Source organism: Colletes latitarsis, chromosome 10, assembly GCF_051014445.1.
Source record: "Colletes latitarsis isolate SP2378_abdomen chromosome 10, iyColLati1, whole genome shotgun sequence".
In the NCBI taxonomy this organism is placed as follows: Eukaryota; Metazoa; Arthropoda; class Insecta; order Hymenoptera; family Colletidae; genus Colletes; species Colletes latitarsis.
In genome coordinates, this window is record NC_135143.1 from 11,973,393 (window position 1) to 12,001,235 (window position 27,843).

The following is a 27,843-nucleotide window of genomic DNA, read 5'->3' on the forward strand; positions in this document are numbered from 1 at the left end:
AAAATCGACGTTCAGTTGAAATTAAGGGGAAAAATCTCAAGTCGACTCGAATTCACGAAAATTATCCAAACGATTTCACCCCTCCGAGAAATAAATAAAAACGAGTCTCATAAGGAAGTAATTAGCGAAATTGCTACCGAGAGTGGTTGTTAGAAAGTCAGTGTGGTTTTTCCTTGTTGCAAAAAAATTTTTCCGGGAAATAATGGACTAAACAGCATTATTATTCCTTCGTTGCCGAGCCGGTGTAAACAATCTTCGGTAATCCTTTGTGATTGATATCATTATTTTATTCGAAACTGTGAGAACCCTTGTTATGGCCGCGGCGAGTATAATAATGTCTTGTTCAACGATAATTATTTATCGGGTGTGATATAATAATCGCGAAAGGATACTTAGCTAAAAATACCGTGGTCAGAGTCGTCTCGCAAGCCTGTTATTAAGCACGATAAAAATGGTTAGGGAAAATGTCGTTGGGAAAGAAGTGAAAAAAATCGGAATTTAACGACGTCATCGTGTGACGGGCTTTGAATATTTTCGCGTCGATAGTCGCCGAGCCCTTTGACATTAATTGCAATGGAACAAAGTAATTCTCGACGGATTATAAATTCCATAGAGTAACTCGATTGTGGAATGGCCGAAAATGTTTTTTTTTTTTCATTTTATCGAGATCAAAATAATCTTTTGAGAGGGGAAAAGCCGGATTACTCTTTGACAGAAAATATCTCGTTTCAGTTTCTTTTATCGGGGACATTCAAAATTCAGCCTCTTCGAACCGGTTTCGTTATTTTATTCGCTGTACCGCGCGCTAATAACCCGACGTCCGGTTCTTGTTAAAAAATTGAGCTATTTCAAAATTTTAAGTTTTTCTGGCGGGAGATTCGAAAATCGAATTTTATCGTTGGCATGCCCACTTCGTGCTCGAGATAATTAAACGATTCGGTAACGAGGCGTCTTTTTTAAACGTCTCGGTGGGAAACTGGATTACCCACTTTATAGATCCGCGGAATAAATTACGTAGCGTCGTTGTGCAACGAAATCGAGATTAAGTAAGTTGTGGAAACGACCGTTTCCTCGACTTTCCATTGCAATTACGGCACACTATAGTATTTTCGGAGTCCTACGTAAGTCGAGCGTCGCACAGAGTGAACTTCGTTGCAAGATCGAATAAATTCGTCATCCCATATCGCCGTGGTACCGTCATCCTTAGCGCCCACACTCGACCTTCGAGCCAACGGTGCAGAATTTATTCTCGCGTTGTGCATCCATTGGCGTCGACAGACACTTCTGCACTTACCGGTAATTAATGAACGGTCACGTATAATTAACGAAGCGACTTGAATGTTCTACGGCTCATAAATTCACTTAAATATCCGCCCAGAACAAATACATCGCAATAATAACAGTAATTGCCTTGGTCTCGTATTTGTTTTGATATTTAAAAATATGTTTTGCGCTCTTAAATTTTCTTGCGAACCGTTACGACTCCGTAATTATATCCCTTTCGTCGCAACGATGCGATACAAGAGAATACATTATATTTAGATTCGATAAATCGAAATCAGATTTTTATCCTCCTTTAAAATTTTAACAGAACAGTTTGGGCTACAAATTGTTTAAAAGATATTTCTCGTAATTTTCGTGCACCGTGTTTCTCGAGTTTCTGGCTTCAGTTGTTCACACGTTTCGTCCATCTTGTTTCCCAAAACAATTTCCGCCTTTCCTTCCGTTCTCCGTAGACTGTGTCCTTGTACAGCTTCTTCTAACTCGATTAACACATGTCCGCAGTGCTGTGCACACTCGGTGGAAAGAATCGTTGGATTGTTCCAGACAAAATGGCCGAATTTTTAATGACACTTTCAACGTTCAATATAAAATAGTATACGTCTGTTGTGCATCGTATAATATTAAAACGTCCCATTGCAGAGGCTCGCGTTAGTTTAGAACGCATACTCTGAAAAATTAATATACAGGGTGTTCGGCCACACCTGGGAAAAATTTTAATGAGGAATTCCAGAGGCCAAAATAAGACGAAAATCAAGAATACCAATTTGTTGATGAAGGCTTTCTTAAAAAGTTATTAACAATTAAATTCAAAAATTTCAAATCGTTCTGGAAAAATTATTTTCGGTTGCGGGGGTCAATTACAATCATTTTTGGTGAATACACATACTTCCGAAATCCTACCTACTTTCGAGAAAAAAATTCGCGTAGGTAGTGAAATTTTTAGACGAAATTAAAAAATTTCAAATCATACTAAAAAAATTATATTTAGTTACAGCAGGCAATTACAATCATTTTTGGTCATTATACATACCCCCGAAATCCTACTCAGTTTCGAGAAAAAAATTCCTTACCGAAAATATAATTTCTGGCCAGAAATGTCTGCCAGAATTTTCATGCGAATCTTTAAAACGTCATAACTCCTGAACGGATTGAGCGATTTTAATGTTTAAAAAAGCAAACTACGCGTATTTTGGTGGAGAATATGTACAAATTGCAAAAATATTCGAAAAGCTGGTCCTTGACCCTGCAAAATGAGAAAAACCTCATAAAAATGGTCCGATTTTCAAACTGCCATAAATCCTACAATAGTGAACGTATCTCATTGAAATTTAACAGGGGAGTAGAGCTCATGGGTACCTACAAAAAAGTATTGGACAACTTTTCTGTAAGGCGTCAAATAAAATTATCAAAAATGAAAAACTAATTTTTAAGGGAAATCAACAGGGGGTAGATGCTTAAATTTTTCGGCGAAATTGAAAAGTTTCAAATCGTTTTGGAAAAACTATTTTCAGTTGCGGGGGTCAATTACAATCATTTTTTGTCATTACACATACTCCCGAAATCCTACTCAGTTTCGAGAAAAAAATTCCTTGCCGAAAATATAATTTCTGGCCAGAAATGTTTGCCCGAATTTTCATGCAAATCTTTAAAACGTCATAATTTCCGAACGGATTGGACGATTTTAATGTTTAAAAAAGCAAACTACGCGTATTTTGGTGGAGAATATGTAGCAATTATAAAAATATACGAAAAGTTGGGCCTTGATCCTGTAAAATGAGAAAAACCCCATAAAAATGATCCAATTTTCAAACAGCCATAACTCGTACAATTGTGAATATATTTCAATGAAACTTTTTTCTGAAATAGAGCTCATGGGTACCTACAAAAAAGTATTAGACAACTTTTCTGTAGGGCGTCAAATAAAATTATCAAAAATGAAAAACTAATTTTTAAGAAAAATCGACAGGGGGTTGCTGCCTAAATTTTTCGACGAAAACAAAATTTGTTGATTAATTCTAAAAAAATTATTTTCGGTTGCGGGGGTCAATTATAGTCATTTTTGGTGAATAGACATACCCCCGAATTCCTACCCACTTTCTAGAAAAAAATTTGAGGTGTGAAATTTTTCAACGGAAAAAAAAAATTTCAAATCGTTTTGGAAAAATTACTTTCGGTTGCGGGGGTCAATTACAATCATTTTTGGTGAATAGACATACCCCCGAAATCTTGCGCATTTTTGAGAAAAAAATTCAGTACGGGCGGAACTTTAAACGTTAATAACTTTTTAACGACGCCTTCGTCAACAAATTAGTATTCTTGATTTTCGTCTTATTTTGACCTCTAGAATCTCCCATTAAAATTTTTCCCAGGGTTGGCCGAACACGCGGTATACAAATACCTCGAATTATCCACGAAAATGCAACTCTGTAGACAATTGGAATCGTTAAACTTCAAGAGTCCTATCTAAATTTATTGTTTTAAATGTCTAATCTTGCTTAATTTTTCAAATAGAACAATGCACGTTTAATTTATTTCATACAAATCCCTCGAATTATCCACGAAAATGAAACTTTGCAGACAATTGGAATCGTTAAAATTCAAGAGTCCTGTCTGGGTTCATTTTTTTTAAGATCCAGCCTTGAATGATTTTTTAGATGGAACATGTACGTTTCTATGAACATTTACCATTTTTGCGTGACGGTTCATGCTGTAGATCGGTTAACAAACCTCTCGAGTGCGTCTCGAGCACCTCACTATATTTGTTCCGCCAACTATACTCGGCTTAACGAGCAACGTCATCGCGTCGATCGGCGATCAGGGTCGTGTATTAGCATGCTCGGGTGTGCCTTCCGCGCCCACTGCCGGCCTTGAGCGTTCTCCGTGTGAAACAGGGGGATGAGGAGGAGCGACGAGATGTCAAGGAAGGAATGCTAAACGCGGAATGCAGGTCGCAACGCGCGAATCTTTCTTGCTCCAGCCACGTGCTCGATATCCAGTCTCATCGGTTTTCGCGTTCGTTCTCCAACGACTCTGTTCTCTCCTGCCAATTCTATCGCGTCTTTCGAGTATTCCGACACGCCGTCCGCAATCGGCAACCGAGAAAACTCGGAGCAACCGAGAAGTTCGAACGTACTATCCAGTGATGACTTGTTGGCTAGGCACCTACGAACTAAACGGTGCAAGGGCAAGGAGAGAAGGTCTTCGTGCCGCCTTATTCCAACTGGAGAGACTCGCTCTGACTTCACGTTGCATAGTAGTAGGGTCTCCATAACCACGAGAGATACATTTTTGTCCTATTCACGGCTAGTATTTTGCTCTCTTATTTGGCTCTCAGTCTTGTCCTATCCTACTTTGTCCCTATACGTTTCGTTCACGTCCTTTGTCACGCGATGGAATTGTAGCTGTGAGCGGCTCAGTCAATAATGACAATGCGTGTGAGAGCAGGCGTCGCTATTACGATACGGCCAATCAGCGTGCCTAGTCATCAAGTCATCTCTGTATAGTACCTCGAGCAACTCGAGGGAATCTTCCAGGGACGAGAATATCTTTGGAATTTTATACATGAAAAACTACTCGAAATATAAATTTGACCCTTTCCAGCATTGTTTATACATATCTTGCTGTGTTACATAAATTTTTTCAGACCAGAGCACACGATAGTTTCGAAGACTGAATATTTTGTACTGGATAGTGGTTACTTACAATCTAAGAAACTATTAACGTTGATTCCATTTGAAGAGTTCTGATTTAATTTAAACAAAATAGAGTCGATGTCTAATGTAAACTAGTTAATGCAAAGGGTTCAAAGTAAACAACGTAAAGTGGAAAAAGGGGAAACTCGTTGAAGACTTCTCTTTCGTACCGTTAGGTCGATGATCTTTCTTTCTTTGATCTCGCCTCGGTTTTTCCCTTTCGAGAACTATTCTCCACCTGCGTCAGGTAGAGATTTTTTCCCTCCCCTGACTCTACGGATACGTGTGACGGATCGCGCGCAGGATGTTGACCTGCCACACGCCTGCCTTCTGTTCGGTTTCGTTGACTTTTTCCACTGGAAAAAACGTCACCCGTTCTGAGTGCATTTAGGGGACCCTATTCGGAACTCAATCACGTCGGGACTTTCGCTGAAAAGACGAAAGCAACAAAAAATCGACTCGGGAGAATAGATGTACACAGTTGCATCGCACTTTAGGGGTGGGAATTATCGAACGTTGCCAATTTCAATACTCGAACAGTGCCCTAATTGCAACGATACCAGAATAGCGCCGATTATGATAAAAACGTGCTATAACTTGTCTAAACACGATTCCCCGTTTACGAATAAATTAAATAAAATAATCGTCTGATTAGTAACATTCAACGGTTGGTGGTTCGAGGAGCAATTAACTCCGAATTCCAGGTTCCTCGCGAAGCTAACAAAAATGATGAAATTATGAAATTGAATATTTAGCGAATGATAAGTATCTTAAAATGAAAATTCCACGGTGCACGTGGAAGGGAATAGATTTTTTTCGAGGCAGAAAACATCTTGGATTCGAACGGACCGTCTCGATTCGACCTTTTCTTAGAACCGCTCGCAGTTTTGATCCTGGAAGGGTGGCGAGTAATCTAATCTCCCGTGGAATGCCACGGTTGTCCATCTTTTCCCACAGGTACACGAAAAGCTTTGGGATACCTTTGGGATACTACAACAATGGAAATTCTGCCTGTCGTTAATGCGAAACCGCAAAATCACGCGGAAGGAAACGATGGAAATTTCGAAATTGTTACTTTCGAAACATTCTTCGATTCGTATAGCTTTTTACAGTATTTGTTTTACTTAATTTTAAAAATATAAACATAAAATGGCAAGCTTTATAAACAGACCTGCGTTTAGCTGCATATAATTTGAGGATTCGGTTCTGAAAGGATCCCCACTCTTGTTCCACACAATCGAAAATCACGCGCAAAGATGCAGATCGTTTAACGTTCACGTTCGCTTGTTTCGGAGAGCTTGAAAAGTTTCTTTTTTGTTTCGTGGTTCGTCGAATATAGTATCCTTCTCCTTTCTCAAGGAGAGAATAGGCCCTCTCTGTTTCCTGGTCACGTCTAGAAATAGGCTCTTTTCTGGCCCGAGCGGCAGACGGCAAAAGGGGGATGACTGACAAAGCAGAAATCCGCGTGAGACGCTTCGCGAGCGTGAGAGAAATTACCAATTAACCTTCCGTAACGGCCAATTAAAAGCTGTATTTTTTATGGACACGTTGCTCGCCTAAGCGCGAAGGTAACGTACACTGTTTTATATTAAAAACGCGTACATTGTTGGAAATAATTGGACAATCGTGTCTGAGAACGAAATCATTTTTGTCTCTTTGCGTTTAATTCGAAATTCTTAGCTACGAATCTATTTCATTACGAATAACTTAAAAAAAAAAAAAATTATTAGAAAATTCGATTAGTTGTTTCTGTTAAAAAATACTGCACAAACGTCGAAAGAGCCTGTCGATCGATTATTCCGTTTGTCGAAGTGGCTAGTACGATTCGTCGAATCGAGTGTACCTGTTCCCGGTGCAGCTGGTAGCATTTTCAAGCGCAAAACACGAAAGGACAAGCAAGAGAAACGTTTTGTCGAACCTCTCCTCTCCTCACTTTGCCCGTCCGTTCGACTCGTTGCGGCAATCAGAACATTTTGTTATGGTAATTTCGAGATGGACTCGGCCGACGGAGCCGTTTCACAAAAGATGCATCGGCTCGCGGCCATTTTGCAGTTTTTCGCGAACGACGCGTGAGAAATTTCGTCGTTTACACCGTCTACATTATTTCTAATGAATTCAAAACGCTCTGCACGTTCGAAGAATCGTCGCAAAATTGAAATTATTAATCATGTTTTTTTGTTTACTGTTTACTTTGTACGTTTTCGGTAGGAATCATTTTCCTCTCTGACGAGAATTGAAGAGTTTCCAGTTTCTGCGAATACGATAATTATGCACTGTTGTGGCAAAAAAACAACGGGTGGCTGAACGCAACACTTAAAGCGCCGCTGGAAATAAATTCCGATTCTTAATATAAATCCATTGAAGTAGATGGTGTACGCAATTAATTAATGACGATACAAAGTGGCTGCTTTAAACGAGAGACAATGACGCTATTTCGATCGAGTATTCGAATAAATAAGATATTGGGGCGTCATCCTTTATGGCGAGATAAACGAAGTGCCGAATATTTTCGAGGAACAGAAATATCATTCGTATCGTTCGATTTCGACTAAACGAGATACGGAATTTTCATTAAGGAAATTGATGATTATCGACTGAACGATGAAGATTCTAAACGTCAAATGAATTATTAATAGATTCGTTTTTATAACAGTAACGTCATAATTGCTTGAATCTTTTTAATTAATTGTTAACACTGACTGAAGTCAATGAATCTTATTATGTCATTGTTTTGTTATTTCTGAAAATTTACCAAAGAAACAAAAATACGAATTTCAGAGTCATTAACGATTGTTTACATTTTTTGTTTCAGGTGAGTTCTCGACGTCTTTAATATTAATTCCACGTGGTGGAACGAGCGAGTGGGTGAGTTAGGTTTAAAATTCTCTGGTTTCTTAAATTTTTATATAAAAACGTTCCATTAAAAAAATGTTCAAGGCTACCGTAGCATCTCGTAAACAGATGGGTTATTTAAAGAAAAATCGTTCGAGCATCGGTGAGTTCCCCGGCCGAGTAATTTTTCTACGAAACCCCCTTATTCTTCGTAGAACTCGAGAGTCGTGGGACCCATCCTGATTTCGTCTCGTCCGCGATAGCCGTATTGCGCGTTAGGCTCGTCGATAAAGCGAGCACAGAAATGGGTGAGCGTGTAAGAACCAAACGAGAGAAAAAAAAAAGAGAAATAATAATGGGAAAAAAACTCGATAGAGCGAGGGTGGCGATAAAGTGCGACGAAAACAGAAAAAGAGAAGCCTTGATGCGTGGCGGAGACCTCGCGGTGTTCAACGAAGCTTCACGCGACTCTGTAATCATGTCCGGTTTCCTCTGCATAGCCAGCAGACATCAGAGACACCGACGTACCGCAGATTAGGAGCGTAGATTATTAAAGAATAAAAGGAAAAATATAATAACGAGCCCAGAAACATTTTACGCGATAAACAACGACGAAAGAGAAAAAAAAGTATGGCGGTCGTCGTGAAACGAAGACGTTTGCTCGCGGTTCGATACACTAATTCTTCTTAATAGTTATTTCGCGTGCGAGTTGGCGGCAGAAATAACGCCGCCATCGCGGAAAACCACCAACGTCCGTGGGTGTGTCGAAGGTACAAAGGAGATGAAAGAGTTTTCTAGCAAGAACGTTAATTAATTTATGAGGGGTACAGACATTTTTCACGCGCAAAAAATATATTCGTTAAGACAGATATTTTTGTCGTTGGTAAATGGTTACGTAACGTTTGCAACGAAAGGATTGAAATACAAAGATCGCGTTCAATGTCGCCTCGGTTTTCTCGCTCGAAGTGCGTCACTGCGGAGCGATGCGCAACGCGGGAGAAAAAGAATTTAACGTATCAAAGGAAAGAAGAGGTTCGTCGTCGAAGAGCTCTCGATGGGCTCTCGGTTCGCACGCAAGAAGAGGAGCGGTCGGTTTCACTACGAGGCGATTGTTCAAGGCCGTTCGGTGCATGTGCAACCGATCGACTCACGTTTCCTTTTGTCACAGTGTTCCCTGTTTCTCCTGCCCGCGGCTCTTCCACGGAATTACTCACTCGACCGGTATTTTTTACCAGTCATTACAGGCTTCGTCGTGATCCGCGGCCAACCTCGCGTGTTCGGCTCCACGTTCGACCGTAAAACATACTCCGCCCCGACTATCCAACGTTCCCAACTTCGAGAAAGTTTCAATTTCATCGATTATACTCGTCCCTATCGCGATTTCTTCGGCATATGTATTTCTATATCGCATTTTCATGGCAAATAATCGTGGAAATAATTGTCAATGCGAATTATGCTATTCTCGATATCGAGGAGGAATGATTGAACTTGGGTAGGAATTTTAAATTCAAATTTTAAAAGGCGTCTTTCGATGGGTCAAATTTTATATTCGATTTACGTCAGGTTAATAACAGTTTTAATCTATACTATACATTTATTTAACCGATAGATACAATTTTCATAAATTTTAGTTTTTTTTAATTTATAACAAGCACCAAACTTATATTTTTGCGACGCGTTTATTCTTGTTAGTACGGACCGCTATTACGCAAGCGCCGCTATCTTGAATCGTTCGTCGAGCGTTCGCTCATTTATTTAACCGATAAATACAATTTTCGTAAATTTTAGTTTTTTTAAATTTATAACAAGCACAAAACTTATATTTTTGCGACGCGTTTATTCTTGCTAGTACGCACCGCTATTACGCAAGCGCCGCCATCTTGGATCGTTCGTCAAGCGTTCGCTCATTACCAACCTAATGTAACTAGAAGTTCTAGGGTATTAGATTAACGAGGTTCGAATGTAGAACTTATGTTTAATCGGCGATTATATTCATCTCTATTATGGGTGTCAAATTACGTTTAACCCAGTTCGAATATAATCCTAATAAATTGTAAATTATCGTTCACACTACTAGGGCGCCATAAATAGGCGTAAAATAGAATAATTATATTTCGCGAGCGTTCGTTAGTATTAATTTAGACCAGCGTTGTTATATACGAGTCTCGAGAGGTATTAGAATCGTTCGTCTTCGACTGACTTTGGATGATGGTCGTCTCGAGGACGGCATTCTTTTGTGTCGAGGAACACAATGCGTAATTGCGGAGGCACGAGGATGTGGCAGCCTCAGCGGTCAGGGACTCGAGCGAACAGATGTCATCCTTCTTTTTGGATTTCCTTACCGCGAAACATTTCGTGCGCAAAATTTCAATCTTGCTTCATTATTGTAATAAATCGCAGGACGAGGGAATAGAAAGGCAGAATCGAAAAATAAATATTATTTGTTTCTATAGTCGAATAGATTTCGAAGTAACTCATAGTGGACATTTGTCTGCTAAACCAGAAGTGGGCACAAATAATTAGGATGGAATATTTCACAATAACTATTCTCACAAAGGTAGCTAATTTGAGCACTTAAGAATAGAAATGGCTATTTGGGAACAGGAGACAAATGGAACTTTCCGTTTCACCTTCCATTGAAGAAGATCTAGAAAACTGAAAATAATAGATCAGTCCCTATCTGGACCATTTAACAGTAGAGCTACCGACAATTATGGCGTATTTATTTGTACTAAAGAAATTAAACGATAGCTACGCGAAGAAATATACAGGGTGTTCGGCCACCCCTGGGAAAAATTTTAATAGAGAATTCTAGAGGTTAAGATAAGACGAAAATCAAGAATACCAATTTGTTGATGGAGGCTTCGTTAAAAAGTTATTAACAATTCAATTCAAAAATTTCAAATCGTTCTGGAAAAATTATTTTCGGTTGCGGAGGTCAATTACAATCACTTTTGGTGAATACACATACCCCTGAAATCCTACCCACTTTCGAGAAAAAAATTCGAGTAGGTAGTGAAATTTTTAGACGAAATTAAAAAATTTCAAATCACACTAAAAAAATTATATTTAGTTACAGTGGGCAATTACAATCATTTTGGGTCATTATACATACCCCCGAAATACTACTCAGTTTCGAGAAAAAAATTCCTTACCGAAAATATAATTTCTGGCCAGAAATGACTGCCCGAATTTTCATGCGAATCTTTAAAACGTCATAACTTCTGAACGGATTGAGCGATTTTAATGTTTAAAAAAGCAAACTACGCGTATTTTGATGGAGAATATGTACAAATCGCAAAAAGATACGAAAAGTTGGGCCTTGATCCTGTAAAATGAGAAAAACCCCATAAAAATGATCCAATTTTCAAACAATCATAACTCCTACAATTGTGAATATATTTCAATGAAACTTTTTTTTGAAGTAGAGCTCATGGGTACCTACAAAAAAGTATTAGACAACTTTTTTGTAGGGCGTCAAACAAAATTACTAAAAATGAAAAAGGAATTTTTAAGAAAAATCGACAGGGGGTAGGTGTCTAAATTTTTCGGCGAAAAAAAAAATTTTTTATTAATTCTGAAAAAATTATTTTCGGTTGCGGGGGTCAATTACAATCATTTTTGGTGAATAGACATATCCTCGAATTCCTACCCACTTTCTAGAAAAAAATTCGAGAAGTGAAATTTTTCGATGGAAAAAAAAAAAATTTCAAATCGTTTTGGAAAAATTATTTTCGATTGCGGGCGTCAATTACAATCATTTTTGGTCAATAGACATACCCCCGAAATCTTGCGCATTTTCGAGAAAAAAATTCAGTACGGTCGGAACTTTAAATGTTAATAACTGTTTAACGAAGCCTTCATCAACAAATTGGTATTCTTGATTTTCGTCTTATTTTGGCCTCTAGAATTCCTCATTAAAATTTTTCCCAGGAGTGGCCGAATACCCTGTATAATGCAATGGAAATAAATGTTTCATTCGTTCCCTTATAGAAGACTGTGGTAAATTTTCAAAAATCCATTTTTGACGAGTTTTATTAGAAAACACAAAGCAGCAACTTTCACAAAACGGAACTTTCGATCGAATAATTAATTTCGACGTGATGTTAAAAGAAATATTGATTTTGTCAAGTTTTTTGAGATTTCTTCAAAGTTCCACTATTTTATAATAAATAATTATTTTTAAAAATCCTTACGTGCATGCGATGCTGCAGTTTTATAGTTTAAGAAAATTGCACTATTTCTTGTGTCACAACTTGCAGTGAAAAATTACACGTCTCCCTGTATCTAACAAATTTTTGGAGGTCTCTCACGCTGTTACCTATCATGACTATCATACTTAATATTTTCATACGAAATCTTTACAAGAAGTACAAGAAATGTACTTTCGAAAACATAAAACATTTATCAGAGAAAGTTTCGATATTTATGCCCAAAAAATTCTTGGAAATTAACTTTATTTTCAGTCGTCACAGTGGTTTCCTCCCTTATTACTAGAGTGGATCTAGCGTTAAAAAAAAAAAGGAATAAAGTCGACATCTTCGAACCGCATTATTTGGATCTTATGGTAGGAGTCTCGTTTCTGCAGCGAGTCCCTAAAACGCCCAGGAAAACGCCTAATTTCCAGGGGGATCGAGTTGCCTGTAGGGTGGTAGGCGGTTAGTGCACGAAAGACGGAAGACAGCGGCTGCGTAGGGAGGCAGAGACCTTGAACTTGAACCTGAAACGAGAGGCAGAAGCCGCACGGCGGTCATCCCTGGCTCGGTTTCTAGGTTGATCCGGGTCAGGTGTGCCTCGCCACGGGCCTCCGAAACGAGGTTAGGGCTGGATCCTCTCTCCGCTCGACCCGGTTCTACCTGCGATCCTTGGACAAATCGCACCGACGACCCCCAAGCGAGGGTGCGCGCGCGCACGCGCCCCTTGCAGTTCTGGAAACGGGACAGCTGCCGTTCCGCTTCCTTCTCCCTTTATTCCCCGCCGACAGTCTCTCCCGTTCCTTCCTGTCGTCCAGCTTCTCACCCCACGACGACCTTGGCCCGTCTTCAGGTGGCTAGGTTCGGGGCTCAGGAATCAGGGGCACACGCGGAACAGAGAGGAACGCTTTTGACTAGGTGCATCCAGACCTATCCCCGGGAGTCCGGTGTTTTCGCCCCGAGAGATTCCGGTTGCACGCGCGTTTCGTTGTTTTTGGGCCGAAATTACCGAAAGGGGCAAAGATGGGGTGCATCGAGCACGGTGGGAACTTTTGGTAACTCTGAAAAGAGACCAAACGTGGCCTTGACCTACGCAGATGTCGAGAAACAAGATCCCGTTGCTCGAGTCGAGTTTGAATTTTGTACTTTTTTCTGGGGGGGGACGAAAAGCGGATTTTTTGGGAATTTAATTTTTCATCAAATTGTACGTAGCTAAGTTTGTTTCATCGAATATTAATCTATCCCTATCCAAGGGTGACCATAGCCAGCCGTCGAAATTTTGCATTATTTTGCAATTTCCAGGATAATCGATGCTCTTTTGTCTAATTGTTTTGTACCATTGTTTTAACAACTGTTCAAACAACGATACGAGAATCAGCAACAGAGACGCGAACGATAAAATAAAACGAAAAGAGCTGCTAGGAATTGTTTGTTAAAGAAATAAGATACACTTCATCAATTTCGACGACCATGATATCCAATACCATATGTATCGTATTTTGGAGATTCGGTATAAGTCAGGGTTACTGAGTCAGGGTTAAGTCCTGTTCCAATGATCCAATTAAATTGGGATTCGGTTTTTTTACAAGTTAATATATTTATACATTATGCATATAAACTTAAACCAAATCTAAATCGGACTTGACTCAAATTCTCATTAAATTGGTAGCCCTGTGGACGTCCTACGGCGACCGAAATAACAGGACTGACCCAAACCTAATTCAAAAGTACCACGATCGTTAAAAATACAATCTGTCGAATGTATTTTATTGTATACCGTTAAGAGTTACGATAGAACCTCGATTATTGCTGGAAATTGGACCCCTATAATAATTACTGATACACTCTATTAAAAACTACTACTTAGATTTTAAAATCTGACAAAAATTTTATGATTTATTTTAAATAAATATTCCAGGAACAAAAGTTTTACTTCTCTGGATTACAAATAACATAAGTATGTATAAACTTTAAGCAAACGGTATAATAAAACAATCGGTTTCAGATTTCATTTCAGAAACGTCGAGGAATGTGAAAATTATAAATGTATTTATGACTCATTGCCTTCTCGCGCAAATTTGCACAACATCGTCGTCCGTTTATGAGTTAATAATAATCGTGGAAAAGATAAAAATATCTGTTCGGTTTTCGAGTGGAATGAACGATAATTTTCGCGTACGCCTGTGGAATTCGTACTGGCGTGCATGTGTTTGTATATTAAATAATGATACGCCTAAGTGAAACTGAATATCGTGAAATTTGAGATTAGGTTTAATAACGAGGTTAACCGATTAAATATCGATATCTGAAATTTCTCCGTTTTAAACACGTAAAAAAAAAATATTCCCGAAAATGCTCGTTGCGTAATGATGGAACGATTAGGCATCTCTTTGAAGACAGTATAATACATTGTCCCACTTATGCTTGAACCACGAATGTGCAATTTTATGAATACTGGAATTCGAAGCTCCGGCATTGTTAAGCCAAGCAATAATTCACAAGCTAATATAACCATCGTTGTTATCGATAACTCTCATATTTATGGTTTGAAATAAATAAACACTCGTTCATCCGTTATTCGTAAATCAAATAAAAAAATTGGTCTTATTGATTGTCTATTAGCGGAATAAAATTTTGCTCGTCTCTGGCACGAATGATATATCTTTCCTTGTGCACATTATATAACGAAGACGTTCTAAAATTAAACTCATTTGTAATAAATTGCACAATATATAGACGTACTTCCATAAGCAATTACAGGCCAGTAACATTGCATTCTAAATTTCTTAGGTATTTATAAGATTCATGGTAAATCGGATGCTATAACTAGTGGCGGCGGTTAGGACATGTTTTACGAGTAGCAATAGTCACGTTTGAACTTGATTGTTCCATAAAACCATTCGATAAAATTTAATGATAATATATTATATGTAAATAGTACGAATAATTTTTCTATACAATTTATTAGAAATTATTTTGAAGCTTGAAAACTTTACGCGATCGTTTCTACTGGTATTAAAAAGAAATTAAATGGCGGGTTCCTTTTTGTTTATTTACATGGCAAACGCGAGAGGAGTACGTTAACACGAAACGTCGAGGTATGCATGCGTTCGACGTTTTTAAAAATAAGGCGAGGCTGGTATTAATTTACATTTACTCGATGTCACGTCGTCGGAACGTTCGTTGGGGACGAGGGGTTGGGAGGGGAAAGAAGAAGTTGCATTTTTGCAGATAGTCGACCTGGATCGTCTATCCGATCGCACGTGCGCAAACGAAGGAAATGCGAATGAACCTTAAGCCGAGTGCACGGTTTGTTGAAAGTGAGTCACTGGCGGCTTTTTTCCAGAAATACGCGGTTCTACTTGGCAAAAGTCGACTCCGAAACAGAGAGACGCGCCAATGAATCCCACCGAACAACTTAAACGTCGAACAATACCTTTTATTTTCCTTATTTTATATTTAAATTCTCAGGGATCAATTTCCTGTCGTTCCACTATTTTTAAAGCGACCTTCTATAAATAACAATTATAATATTAGTACTTTATTTCGAGATTGGGGTGTGCAGGGCGATATCTGCAGAAATAAATACGAGGAAACGCTATACTTCATCCTCTTCTCGGAGCTCGAGAATCTCTACCAACGCCTCGGTCTAAGAAACCCTTGTATCCGAGCAATGGAAGCGCTTTCGAAGAACTTTGAAGAAGCTCGAGACGCGTTTCAGCCTTGAATCGACTCTGCTACGTTCGTAGAATTCTACGTGCAACGCTGATCGTTCCAAATGATAAGAAACGCACCATACAGCGCAAAACTAACGCCATACCTTGGTAATTACTTTTTACGCGCTAGAAACTGGGCCGACGGTGGTATGTCATCGCGAACGCAAATATTAGTCACTAATTAAATGGTTGTGCAGCGCTCACGGTCACTTTCAATGCGAACACAAGTTGCCACAGTGGTTTTAATACTACCGTGTCTGTCTGCCATTATAGCGTGCCGCGATATACAGGGTGTATCTAATAGTCGGGCCAGGCAGGAGCTCCGGTGTTAAAACGATCATAAAATAGAATCTTTTACGATTTAACGACTCTTATTATTCCATTTTATATATACATCATTTTATTGCACGAAACATCAAAAAACGTCCAGCGTCGTAGGTCGATTCTCGCTGTCTCTGATCAGCTGTTGCTTCGAACAGTTCGCGCGTAGAAGTTAATTCAGAAATCGACGCAGAAATATACTTGGACTCGCGATCTCTGATCCGTATGCAAATCCCAGGGTACGATTAGATCTCTAGTGGTGGTAATTAACGGGCACAGGCTGCGTAGAAAAAAAATACCGCATTCCCACGCTCTGGAAATTGAACGGAAGGAATAAGGCGAGGTGAAAACACGGTGCAGAGACGGTGATTGTGCAACAGCAAAGGGGTGACCGAGTGTCAAGAGCATGAGAGACGGCTTTTTGCCGCGACGGATGTATGAATATAGACGCGGAGGTCTCGTTAGCGACATTATCGGTGACTAACGATTACGATCGCCAAGGCCTACGCCTTCTGCTCGGACTATGCATCAGCGGTTCGCTTGTTGTCTCTTTCCGACGTGGCTGCCGCGAGAATCGCGTTCGATTCCGTTCAACGCATCGATGATTTCAATTCCGGTCGCTTTCAAGTTACATGCTCGTTTTATGGCATATTACATTCACCCTACGAGCAACTTCAAACTGTTGCAAGCTTCGAAGCGTCAGGAGTGTAAGGTTTATATTAAAAATATCGATAATGAGCATAAAAGATTTCGATTCCGGTCGCTTTCAAGTTACATGCTCGTTTTATGGCATATTACATTTAACATCCGAGCAACTTTAACCTGATGCAAGCTTCGAAGCGTCAGGAATGCAAGGTTTATATTAAAAATATCAATAACGAGCATAAAAGATTTCGATTCCGGTCGCTTTCAAGTTACATACGTCGACGGATTTGAGTCTTTCCTCGGTTTATGGCGAATTAAATTCACCTTTCGAGCAATTCAAAGCCGATGCAAGCTTCGAAGCGTCAGCAGTGTAAGGTTTATATTAAAAATATCGATAACGAGCATAGAAGATTTCGATTCCGGTCGCTTTCAAGTTACATACGTCGACGGATTCGTGTCTTTGCTCGGTTTATGGCGAATTAAATTCACCTTTCGAGTAATTCGAAACTGATGCAAGCTTTGAAGCGTCAGGAGTGCAAGGTTCGTACACTAGAATGATCTTGTATGCTTGACAGGGACCGTCAAAGTGTTGGTAACGAGCATAGATCGGATCAGCGTCGGTGCGCGCGCGGCGAGCGAGCCTTGGCCGACGAAAGGTAAAATCGATGACGTAAAATCAACGCTGTGACGGCTTGCAGCTCGTAAACAGTGGCACGAGGTCACTGTGATTAAGACTCGCTCGTGAACGACGCTAAACGATCTGTCGAGGTCGCGGAATCGTTGCGGTGCCCGTTTCCTCGTTGCTCGCCGCGAACGCAAAGATCTTTGACCAGCGATGCGCGTATCACCGACCTCTGTTCTTCTTTACCAAGTGGGTCACGTGACCAACCGTGTCGAGAAAAAGTTCTGGCTCTTATTTTAGCGTCGCGCGAAAGAATTTGTCCGGCGTCGAACGACTGTGTTCACTTCTTCCACCGATTGTTCGAGATTCTTGAGAATGTCGAACCACCCGGACGTTGCAAAAATATTGCGTTTTTGGGAATTTATTTCTGACCGACAGGAAGACATTTTTGGGGCAAAGTTTGTCAGCGAAGTCAGATACATGTGTAAATGATATATACAATTTTTATTTAAATTTTCTTTGTCTTTTGTCTTATTTTTATTCGTGAAATCGCTTAAAGGGTTCCCCACTTGTAGGTAAAGACCCCATACCGCACATCGATTCTTTTCTACGGTCTGTCAACGCGCATGCGTACGATACCGATCCGTTTTCATCGAAAATAAACTCTCCGTGGATATCCTTTCATTTATCTAGTATTGATTCTCAAAGCAAACTCCCACTTCAAAACCAACGGGCGTTTGTTAAAAATTTAAACACTTTTTCTGTCTGGTTTCTGGTCCTCTTCATTAAGAAATTCTCTAAATGAACAACCAATAGGAGCGATACTCCCGTGAAAAACGAGTGAATCGTACAACGAAGTGTGTTAATACCATCCAGTATGCTTGCGAAAATGGAGAACGTGTGTAACCATTTGCATACCATCAAAAGATAATAAAAAACTATTTAGAGAAGGTTGCTTGTACGTTAAGGGAAAATCGTTAATTGACGATAGCTACAGATGTAATTATATGTATCGTTAATGGATGTCGTACAAAGAAGGAAATTCTGTACCAATCTGATAAATTATAAATACGTTCTACATATTAAAACGCGTGATTGTAGATGCTGTTTGATGAATTATCCACTGATTAAAATGGATGGCATGATCTGTCAAACGCAGTCTTAACGTGTATCGTAACTAAACCGAGTGTGGTCGTGTTAATTAATTTCCATACTGGCTTTGTATACAGGGTGTTCAGCCATCCCTGGGGAAAATTTTAATGGGAAATTCTAGAGGCCAAAATAAGACGAAAATCGAGAATATCAATTTCTTGATTGAGGCTTTGTTGAAAAGTTATTAAAAAATTGAATTAAAAAATTTCAAATCATTCTGAAAAAATTATTTTTGGTTGCAGGGGTAAATTACAATCATTTTTGGTGAATACACATATCTACGAAATTCTACGCATTTTCGAGAAAAAAATTCTTTACCGAAAATCTAATGTGAGGTCACCAATGCTACCCTGAAATTTCATGCGTATCTTTAAAACGCCATAACTTCTGAACGGATTGGAGGATTTTAATGTTTCAAACGGCAAACAACGCGTGTTTTAGTGTAGAATATGTAGCAATTATAAAAATATTCGAAAAGTTGTTCCTTGACCCCGTAAAGTAAGAAAAACCCCACAAAAATGGTCCAATTTTCAAACAGTCATAACTCGTGCAATAGTGAATATATTTCAATGAAACTTTTTTCTGAAGTAGAGCTCATGGGCGTCTACAAAAAAGTGTTAGACAACTTTTTTGTAGGTCGTTAAACAAAATTACTAAAAATCAAAAACGTGTTTTTAAGAAAAGTTGTCAAGGGGGTAGGTACTGAAATTTTAGGGCAAAAAAAAAAATTTCAAATCGTTCTGGAAAAATTGTTTTCGGTTGCGGGGGTCAATTACAATCATTTTTGGTCAATAGACATATCCCCGAAATCCTGCGCATTTTCGAGAAAAAAATTCAAGAAAGTGTGAAATTTTTCGGCGAAAAAGAAAATTTCAAATCGTTTTGGAAAAATTATTTTCGATTGAGGGGGTCAATTATAATCATTTTTGGTGAATAGACATATCCCCGAAATCCTGCGAATTTTCGAGAAAAAAATTCGACACGGGCGGAACTTTAAACGTTAATAACTTTTTAACGAAGCCTCCATCAACAAATTGGTATTCCTGATTTTCGTCCTATTTTAGCCTCTAGAATGTCTCAATAAAATTTTTCCCAGAAGTGGCCGAATACCCTGTATAGATGCATTTTGTTACTATGTACATTTACGTTACTTAAAATTCCCAGAGAAAGCTTGTTCTTTCTAATGTAACGTGCTCGAATATTTATAAACAGCGTAAAAAAAAAGTCGAAATACAAAACTACGAGCAGTGGATCGATGGGATCCAAAAGTTTCACAAAAGTATATTTAGAAGATCTAATTTTAGGTACTTCGATGAAACATTTTTATCGGACGACTTTTGTATTAACCATTTTGCAGCACGAACATTAAGGAAACACAGAAATATAATTAATATTTAAAAATCAGTTTATCCGACGGATACGTTTTATTTTAATTTAACGGGCTGTTACGAATCTAACAAGGAAATTAATTTCTGTTCATTTACGAAGACTATATTACGAGTAGTTGTACAAGCGTATAAAATTCGCCGTAATGTTTGTAACTTTATACTAATGAGGTTGGTTTCGTTAACGGAAATAAATTAAATATGTAATCGATGGGAAATAGTGTCGTTAGGAGTTGTAACCAGCATTCGAATCTCCCGCGGGAATATTTTCTGAAATTCCGCTCGTACGAGCGGACGTTTTTCTCGCGATGTATTTACATCGTCAAAAGGCTTTAATATCGCGTATAATTTCGTGTTTATTTTCGCTCGCGCACTAACCCACGGAAATTCCATTTCGCGTGCTCCGCGTTTAATATTTTCATTAGACGCGTTTCACATTTCCCGGCCATTTGCGCGCCAGAGAAGCGCAGAAGTCACGCAACCATTGCGAGAGATTATTTACTGAAATTCCATCGGCAATTACTACGAGCCGCCGACTTTGAGTATTAATACAAAACACAACTGTCCGGCATAATTTCGAACAACCAATTATTTTCGAATCGCGTAGAAGTTCGTTGTTATTCCATGTGAAAACGAAAATAATATAAATCGACCCGAGGCCGTTTTGACCCGAATCTAAACTTTATCATTTCGCGACCCGGTACGAGGTTCGTAGAACGTTAATTTAAAATAAATTGCACACGCGTTGGAACGAAATATCAAATACGCTACGAGCCACGAAAGGGTTGAAAATTAAACGAAAACTAATTCGAGTATTTTGAACGGCCAGTTTAAAGAAATCGATCGTTAATTCGATGGCACGATCGGCTCGAGGTAAATTGCTACGTTTCCCAGAACGTGGGATAAAAATTTTTTAAAAGGAATCCACGCTTGTTCCCGAGACAGCGTCCGAAGTGAAATCGTTCAACATTTCACGGTTGCAAGCTATCGACCTTGGAATCGGCTGTTATTAAAGCGCAGCCTTAATGCGTCCGACTTCTGTGAATGAATTCCTAGCATCTCGCACGATTCTTTTTACGGCTACCGCCATTAGTCACGCATCACGTACTACCTATAATAGGCATTCGCATCGGCGTCTTCCGTTCCCCTGGGTACAAGTACCTCGTGCTCGTCTCGCGACTTAACATTCACCGAGCGAACCGCCGCGTTACACAATTTTCGTAACGTCGGAGCTTGTGGCGATTAAAAAAAAAAAAGAAAAAAAGAAAAAATAAATTCAGCCTCTTCCCCTTGCTCGCGCCACGTATTTTGAAATCTTATTTTAACGAAGCCTCTTGCGTCACCTTTCCTCCGAACCCGGGAACCGGAAAACTTCTTCCACAATTGGAAACCACAATTTGTTTAACCGAGTTTCCTGTTAAACCGCAGCGAGCAAAGAGGAAGCGATTTACGTTTTCGAAAAGTGGAATGCCCTACGTTTGATCGATTTTGTATCCTCACGTTTAACAAATTTAATCTACCCTTGATTCGATCCAAATTACTTCTTTTACTCTAGGAAGAACTACCCCCGATTAATTTATTAAGAAACGAAAATTTCGATTTTTCATTGCAATTTTCTTGCAATCGTTGCGGATAATAAATACGACACTGTCGAATAATGTTGGATCGTTAATGGTCTGTTGGATGGTGGAAGATTACCAAGTCCTTGGTTTTGTGGAAAACTAGCAACGAAACGGTTCGGTTGATACTCTCTCATTAACGTCTCTCAGCTTCCGAAGGATTTCTGTCGTTGAACCCGTGCCCCCTGGCCGCCAGACCCCGGCCTTTTGGATCCTATTTTTAGAAAGAGAAATCCTGGCGGGTACAGGCAGCCCGACATAGCTGACCAGGGTGTTTTCGGAGAGCTAGTCGGGCCCAGAAAATGGTTTAGAAATTCAGCCGGTCTCTCATGCTCGCCGGGGTGAGCCGAGGGTTGTCCCCGTTTCTCCGGCCGTGACCCACCCTGACAGCCCTGGCTGGGAGAAGCGACACCCACACATCCTCGACATCCTGTGAACTGCCACAGTGGCGCCCAAACTTATTCGCTCTGCTCTTCCAGGACTTCGTTCTTAACGCGTCGCGGCGTTTAAAGATACGAATCTTTTTTATTTTAATTTCTACACCGAATTAAACTGGCTCTACTCGTTGGAACACTTAATATTCAATAATTTGGGGTAGTTATTCCTTTTTATTTTATTCTAGGATACTCTGTTGATAATATTGTAGTCAACTTTTCTGGTTTAGACGGAGCAAAATGAAATATATTTATAAAGCAGTAATAAGATTTGAATAATCATCAGAAAGTCCTTGACGTAATACGAGTAAATCTCTTCGATGGAAGGTGGACTTTACACACACATTTTTTTACTTAAAGTTGTAGTTAGCATGCTATACATTTAATTTCTTTTACACTGTTGGACTCTTATCGTCTAATTTTCTGTTTCGTTTAATGTTTCCATATAGTAAGTTCATTTAAATATACTTGCCATACGATTAACCCGTTGATGCTCGCGGGTGACCATCTTGTATGCGTTGAAAACAATAATTTCCTTTTTTTGTTAACATTGTTATCAAGTTTAACGTCGCGTAAATTGCACCTAGGTAGTTATTAGCGACCGCTGCTAGTTTAGACGTAGCCACACAAATTATATACTGTTTGCACAACATAAAAATACAATGTCAATTGACTTTTAGTGACTATCGTTCCATCGAATAAAATTGCGTCAGTTTTGGAGCTCCGGGGCGCGAAAATAGGCATCATTCTCATTCATCCGGGGGGTAGGAAAATTTCTGAATCGCTCGAAGGCTGTTTCATTGAAAATGAGGTCACGGGCCACGGGTTGCGCATCACTGTTCCGCGACATTCACCGTGTTTCCCGGCGCGAATGTGTGGGTGTGTGTTCGCGCGCACAGGTGTGTAGATGTTCCGGCGCATGCGTCGATGTGCGTGTTTATTCAGGGTGTAACAGGTGGATGACGTCACGCCCAGGGTAGCAACCCCCCGGACAGTTAAAAGGGTGCCCCTCCAATCGACTACCGTTCCACGAGTCCTGACTTTGCTCGATCTCCATCGAACGACTCGAATAACTTGCTAATTTCCTTCTATCCCCTCGCAATCCCCCCTATGACGCGTCCTGTTTGCAACGAGCGTTCATTACGTTCCCCTCCTATCGACCAAATTTTAAACAATTTTCCCCCATTGTTCCCTCTTCTTGGAAAAACAGTTTCCATCGGTGTTAAAATTGATCCATCGCGCCTTTTTCGAGGCACAAAGTGGGTATCCTGTAAATAGATACAAATTTTAATGAACGAAGCTTTTTTGTTTAAAAAAGACTTCTCACAGAAGCTCGTCATACCTGTTATTTATAGTTACGCGCCGTATACCGTACAAGTGTCTCCATATTATTAGATAATTCCAGATGCCAATGTCCTATTTATAGGATGCATCGTAACTTCGCTAAAGTACTGTTTTCTTTCGCGACAAAATTATTTCCATCGTTTGATATATCATTTTCGAGTACATTTCAAGGAAACTTGAAGTAGTTTTTTTCTCGATATTTAGTATTTCCACGAGAAAATAAATTTATTTGGAAGCACGAGGAAATAATTGCGAGGAATCGATGTTAACGCGGAGGGTCCACCGTTTGAATACTGGAAGGCACGCGTCCTATAGGTTTTCGTTTTTGAATACGATCGGTTGAATAAAAGTGTCTCTCTTTTATTCCTTCCCCCGAGCATTGTCTCTTACATAATCAGCCTTGAAAGAAACAATTGGGTCGCTTAGATATGCTTCGAGTGTATAGCGAAGAGTAAAGGTGAAACCTTGGAGTCGGTTCCAGGCTTTTGCTCGTGCCCCGAGCGAATAATATTCAACAACTATATCTATCGTTACCAGAAACCGATTTTCGTTCGCGATTTCACCGCTTCGGATTGTTAAAGTTTGCGATAATTTCACCGACGGGAGTTCAAGTTCATCATTTACATGCCGATAAACTGTTTTACATCGACGTCTTCCGTCCGTTTCAGCGAGTTTATTCACCACCAAATTTTAAAATCCTCCATAAATTTCGAACCGGATCGCAGTACAGAATTTTTGCACGTTTCTCTCCATAAAAACGAAGTATTATTTATTTAAAATTTTTAATGGCGTAGTCATTAATTATGAGCTCACGAAAGGTATTTTTAGAAAAATTCGCAATACTTTTCCAGCAATTTTCGTTCGTAGGCACTTTGGATCCGGAAATTTCGAAGATTCAGAATGAATAAACGCGCGGAAGTTGCGAGCAATTAAAAACGAGCGCATTTCCGGATCGCAATATCGATTCTCGAGAGACGCGAATCGACGATTTTTTTCATCGGGACGTAGCAAACTGCGTTTGTCGCGCGGGACGTATATCCGATTATTGTGTTTTTCCGGATTATCGTCGACGAATCGCACACGTTTGGTACGCGCGTTTCGCGAATCGTTTTCCTCTTTTTTCCTTTTATCGTTTCGTCTGGCAAGGCACGGTGGCTTTCGCGATAAAAACGCGAACAACAAAAGCCGTGTCAAAGGTCAAGACGATGACTAAGAATCGACGGACGATAATTCGAAGGAAAAAAATCATTTCAGTTTAGAAATAGTTCATAGATATCGACGCGTAATTTTTCGCTGAAAAAATGTAATTTTACTTTTTCGATCGATCTTATGGTGTACAGAAATTTTATTCGTTACAGGGTACAAGGTTTTTTCTATACTGAAAACACTTTGGAACAAAATTGTAATTACGTTCGTAAAATATTTTAATAGGTATGTTTGTCATGGGGAAATCGTGCTTTGATTCGCTTTGAGTGCATTTATCACGGATTTCTGAGATTCGTTAATTAAAATTGCTTTGGTAAGACGCAGCTTTGCGAAGATTAACATGTAAGCTCTGCAGAGAATTTGTTATCTCGAATCATAATGGTCGAGGAAACCGTTGAACGAAGGCTTTTCAGAAAATCTTGAATTATGATCCGATCTGATTGACAGTATACTGCATCTCGAAAGGTACAATGTATTTATTTTAATAATTCTAAATCTCTGCGAGATCTCTATACGGATTAATTTTTTTTATGCGCATATACGTATATCAGAACTCGTGCAGGAGTACAAGAATATCACTAATTTACACATCACTTCCGTGTTATAGTACTAAAGTATTCACATTGATAACAATTAGTGATTTATGTTCAGTGCGATTCACGCAATTCGAATTCGATGCAAAATTACTCTTTGCTATTTTATTCCTTAGTAATATGAAATAATGTTCTTGTTCCGATCGTAAAGACCACATATTTGTACGGCTTTATGCTCGTGGACGTATGATTAATTATTTGTACGTTCATTGAATTGTTCCATTGAGGCTACGTTTCTTCATTTCGTTACACGCGTATTTAAAAATTGTGAAATAATAAGTATAGATTTTCTGCTCAAGATCCATTAGAAAAAGAACGAAATCAGTGGTTCCACCATTGCAACAAGATAAAAAATAACGTTGGAACGTGGTGTTATCATTTATTTAATTAAATGCAATTTGATACGACGATTTGATGATGTTTCGACTTCCTGTTTCGACCTACGACCTAACGTATCCGATCTATCTTATCACCCAGCGTTTGTATCAAAGTCAAGGTCAAACGCAGTAGATTAAGCACCGATAAGTAGAAGATGGCTGATCGTAGAAACCCGTGAGATGGAAACAATGGTATTTTCTGAAATAAAATTGTGGGTGGAGGGGCTGGAGGCCGCGGCAGAGTGCAGAAAAGATTGCGTTTGCGCAGCGCAGCGCAGGTATTAGGCACCCTACGGTGCAGGGTACACGCGACAGTGAAAGTAGTGTGTAGCCGAGCGGCGATTGGTCGGCTGGCGACCGAGGTATATTGCAGCCTGGCACCCTCGTGCCTGCACGGCGAGCTCTTCTCGTACGCCTTCAGTCAGTGGCGGGCCGTCGACGCTGCGAGATCGACGAGTGGCGCGTGCGCGCGTGTATACAGCGTTCGGCTTTCAATCAACGCGAAGAGGACGGAGAAAACAATCATCGGGCTCGTACGGTTCCGTGGATTTGTGTGTGGTCGCGGCCTTGGAACGACGCTCTGGGAGGAATTCGTGCAGTGTGTTCCGAGTGGTGATCCAACGCGTCGGGATATTATCGTGTTTGGTTCGTGCAACGCATTAGCTCTAACGTTAATTCAGCGTCGCCGCACGTGCACGCGGACGATGGAGCTAAACGAATCGCGGACGACTTGGACGACGCAGTATCGTTCGTTCCGCGACGACTGATATTCGGTGCGCACGTGTGCGTGTGTGTGTACTGTGCGTGCGAGAGTGTAATATACGGTGCAATTGGACACGCGAAACAGGGACGAACAGAGGCGACGAGAAAACGAGAAAGTAGAAAGAGAAAAGGACACGAGAAACTCGGCCGGTGGAGAAAGAGAGACCGGGTAAGGTTGATACGACGGAAAACAGAAGGAGAGAGAAAAGACGTGGACATATCAGCGGAACGGAAAAGTGGAGCGAACAAGAAAGAGAGTCGCTCGAGCGAACGTACACACGTCCCGTTGTGACCTCGATACACACGTACCGCCGGCCATCCGTTCTCGTCGATCGTGCGCAGCCTCAGCCACGGGAATTTCGCCAGTGAAAATCATGCATTTCTACCACGGCTACTCGGCTGGTTGACGTTCTCGAACAACGCACCGCGCGCGTACGACAGAGAGAGAGAGACGGACGGGCTGCTGGCTGGCTGCGTGCCTCTCTTTCTGTCTCTCTCTCCGTCCCGCCCGCCTGCACCCGCTCGCTGCTCTGCGTTCCCTTTTGCGCGATCGTGACCCCGTTTCTTCGATGACCGACACTCCGCCGCGGCTGCTTGGCCGCCATTAGCGGAGCCGAGAGAGCCAGGGGAGAGAGACAGAGAAACGAGAGCAACCGAGGCGAAACGAAGACGATCGTAGTCTCCCGTCGAGAGCTCCCGTCTGCACACGGGCACGACGACCACGGACGCTGTGTTGCGAAGAAGGGTAGAGGGGCAATCGAGGAAAAGCAACGCGGCCAAGCGAGACGGACGACGCGGCGCGAGACCTCGGGGGACCATGGACTCTTGACAGTGAATCGATCCTCCTCTCGGCCGCCCTGACCTCGTATTATTTCCTTGCCGCAATTTCGGTCGACGAACGAATTATCGAGGTCAACGACTAGCGTAGTGCCACTCTCTCGTACTTGTAAACAGCGTGCACCGCCGTAAGAGGAGCAAGTGTCTCTTTCTCGCGCGCGTCACGGCGCGCGAGGCCCCGTGAACAAACTGTCGACCCGTGGATCGTCAACCGCCACGGTGGCCGTAGTTTTTTCAACGGAACCGAACGTGAACGTCGATACGGTGGAGAAGATCGACAAGATACAGAAGGTGGAGCAGGCTGGCGAGATGCTGCAGACGGTGCCCCGTGTGCCCGTCGCGGGCGTTCGCCGACGATGGGGCAACAGGCACACCGGAAATCTGCAGGAATCCAGCCCGGAAGTGTCGAGCAGCGGCGTGTTATCACCACCACCGAACTTTCAACCCTCGACGCCGGAGAGTGCAGTTGTCAGGAACGACGAGCTACAGCTTTGGGATCTGGACCTCCATAGGGGCCTGCAAACCAACGGGGATCATTATCGAGCCACCGTCACCGCCACCACCACCACCACAGTCTTGCCAACGGTTACCGATCCTGCGTCACCGTTTACCACCCCCGTCGAAGGTTCGTGATCGATGCCTTTATTATCGTTTCGTGGAATTGCTGTCGCGCCAGTGTGCCCCGTGGATTCTATCGGACACGTTTCGCGCCGAATCTTGCCTAAGATGGCGCCCCATCGTCGTTCGACCAGTTCACAAATGTTTGTTACCAAAATGAGAGAAAATTTGAACACAGTTTTTCCACTTCGAATTAACCCATTTGCAGATT

At 40.7% G+C, this 27,843-nt stretch overlaps 1 protein-coding gene across 7 annotated transcripts in view; it reads left to right on the forward strand.

Moving 5' to 3' along the window:
- Ecr (ecdysone receptor) overlaps positions 1-27,843 on the forward strand; it is a 167,543-nt gene that overhangs the window by 102,325 nt on the left and 37,375 nt on the right. Inside the window, exon 1 of one of the 7 annotated variants that reach the window (XM_076776236.1) lies at positions 25,832-27,639. The exons of the other annotated variants lie outside the window; for them this stretch is intronic. Within the exon in view, the coding sequence (XP_076632351.1) occupies positions 27,324-27,639 (316 nt within the window). The 5' untranslated portion in view covers positions 25,832-27,323. Of the gene's footprint in view, positions 1-25,831; positions 27,640-27,843 lie in introns of those variants that run through there. 7 annotated transcript variants of the gene reach the window in all.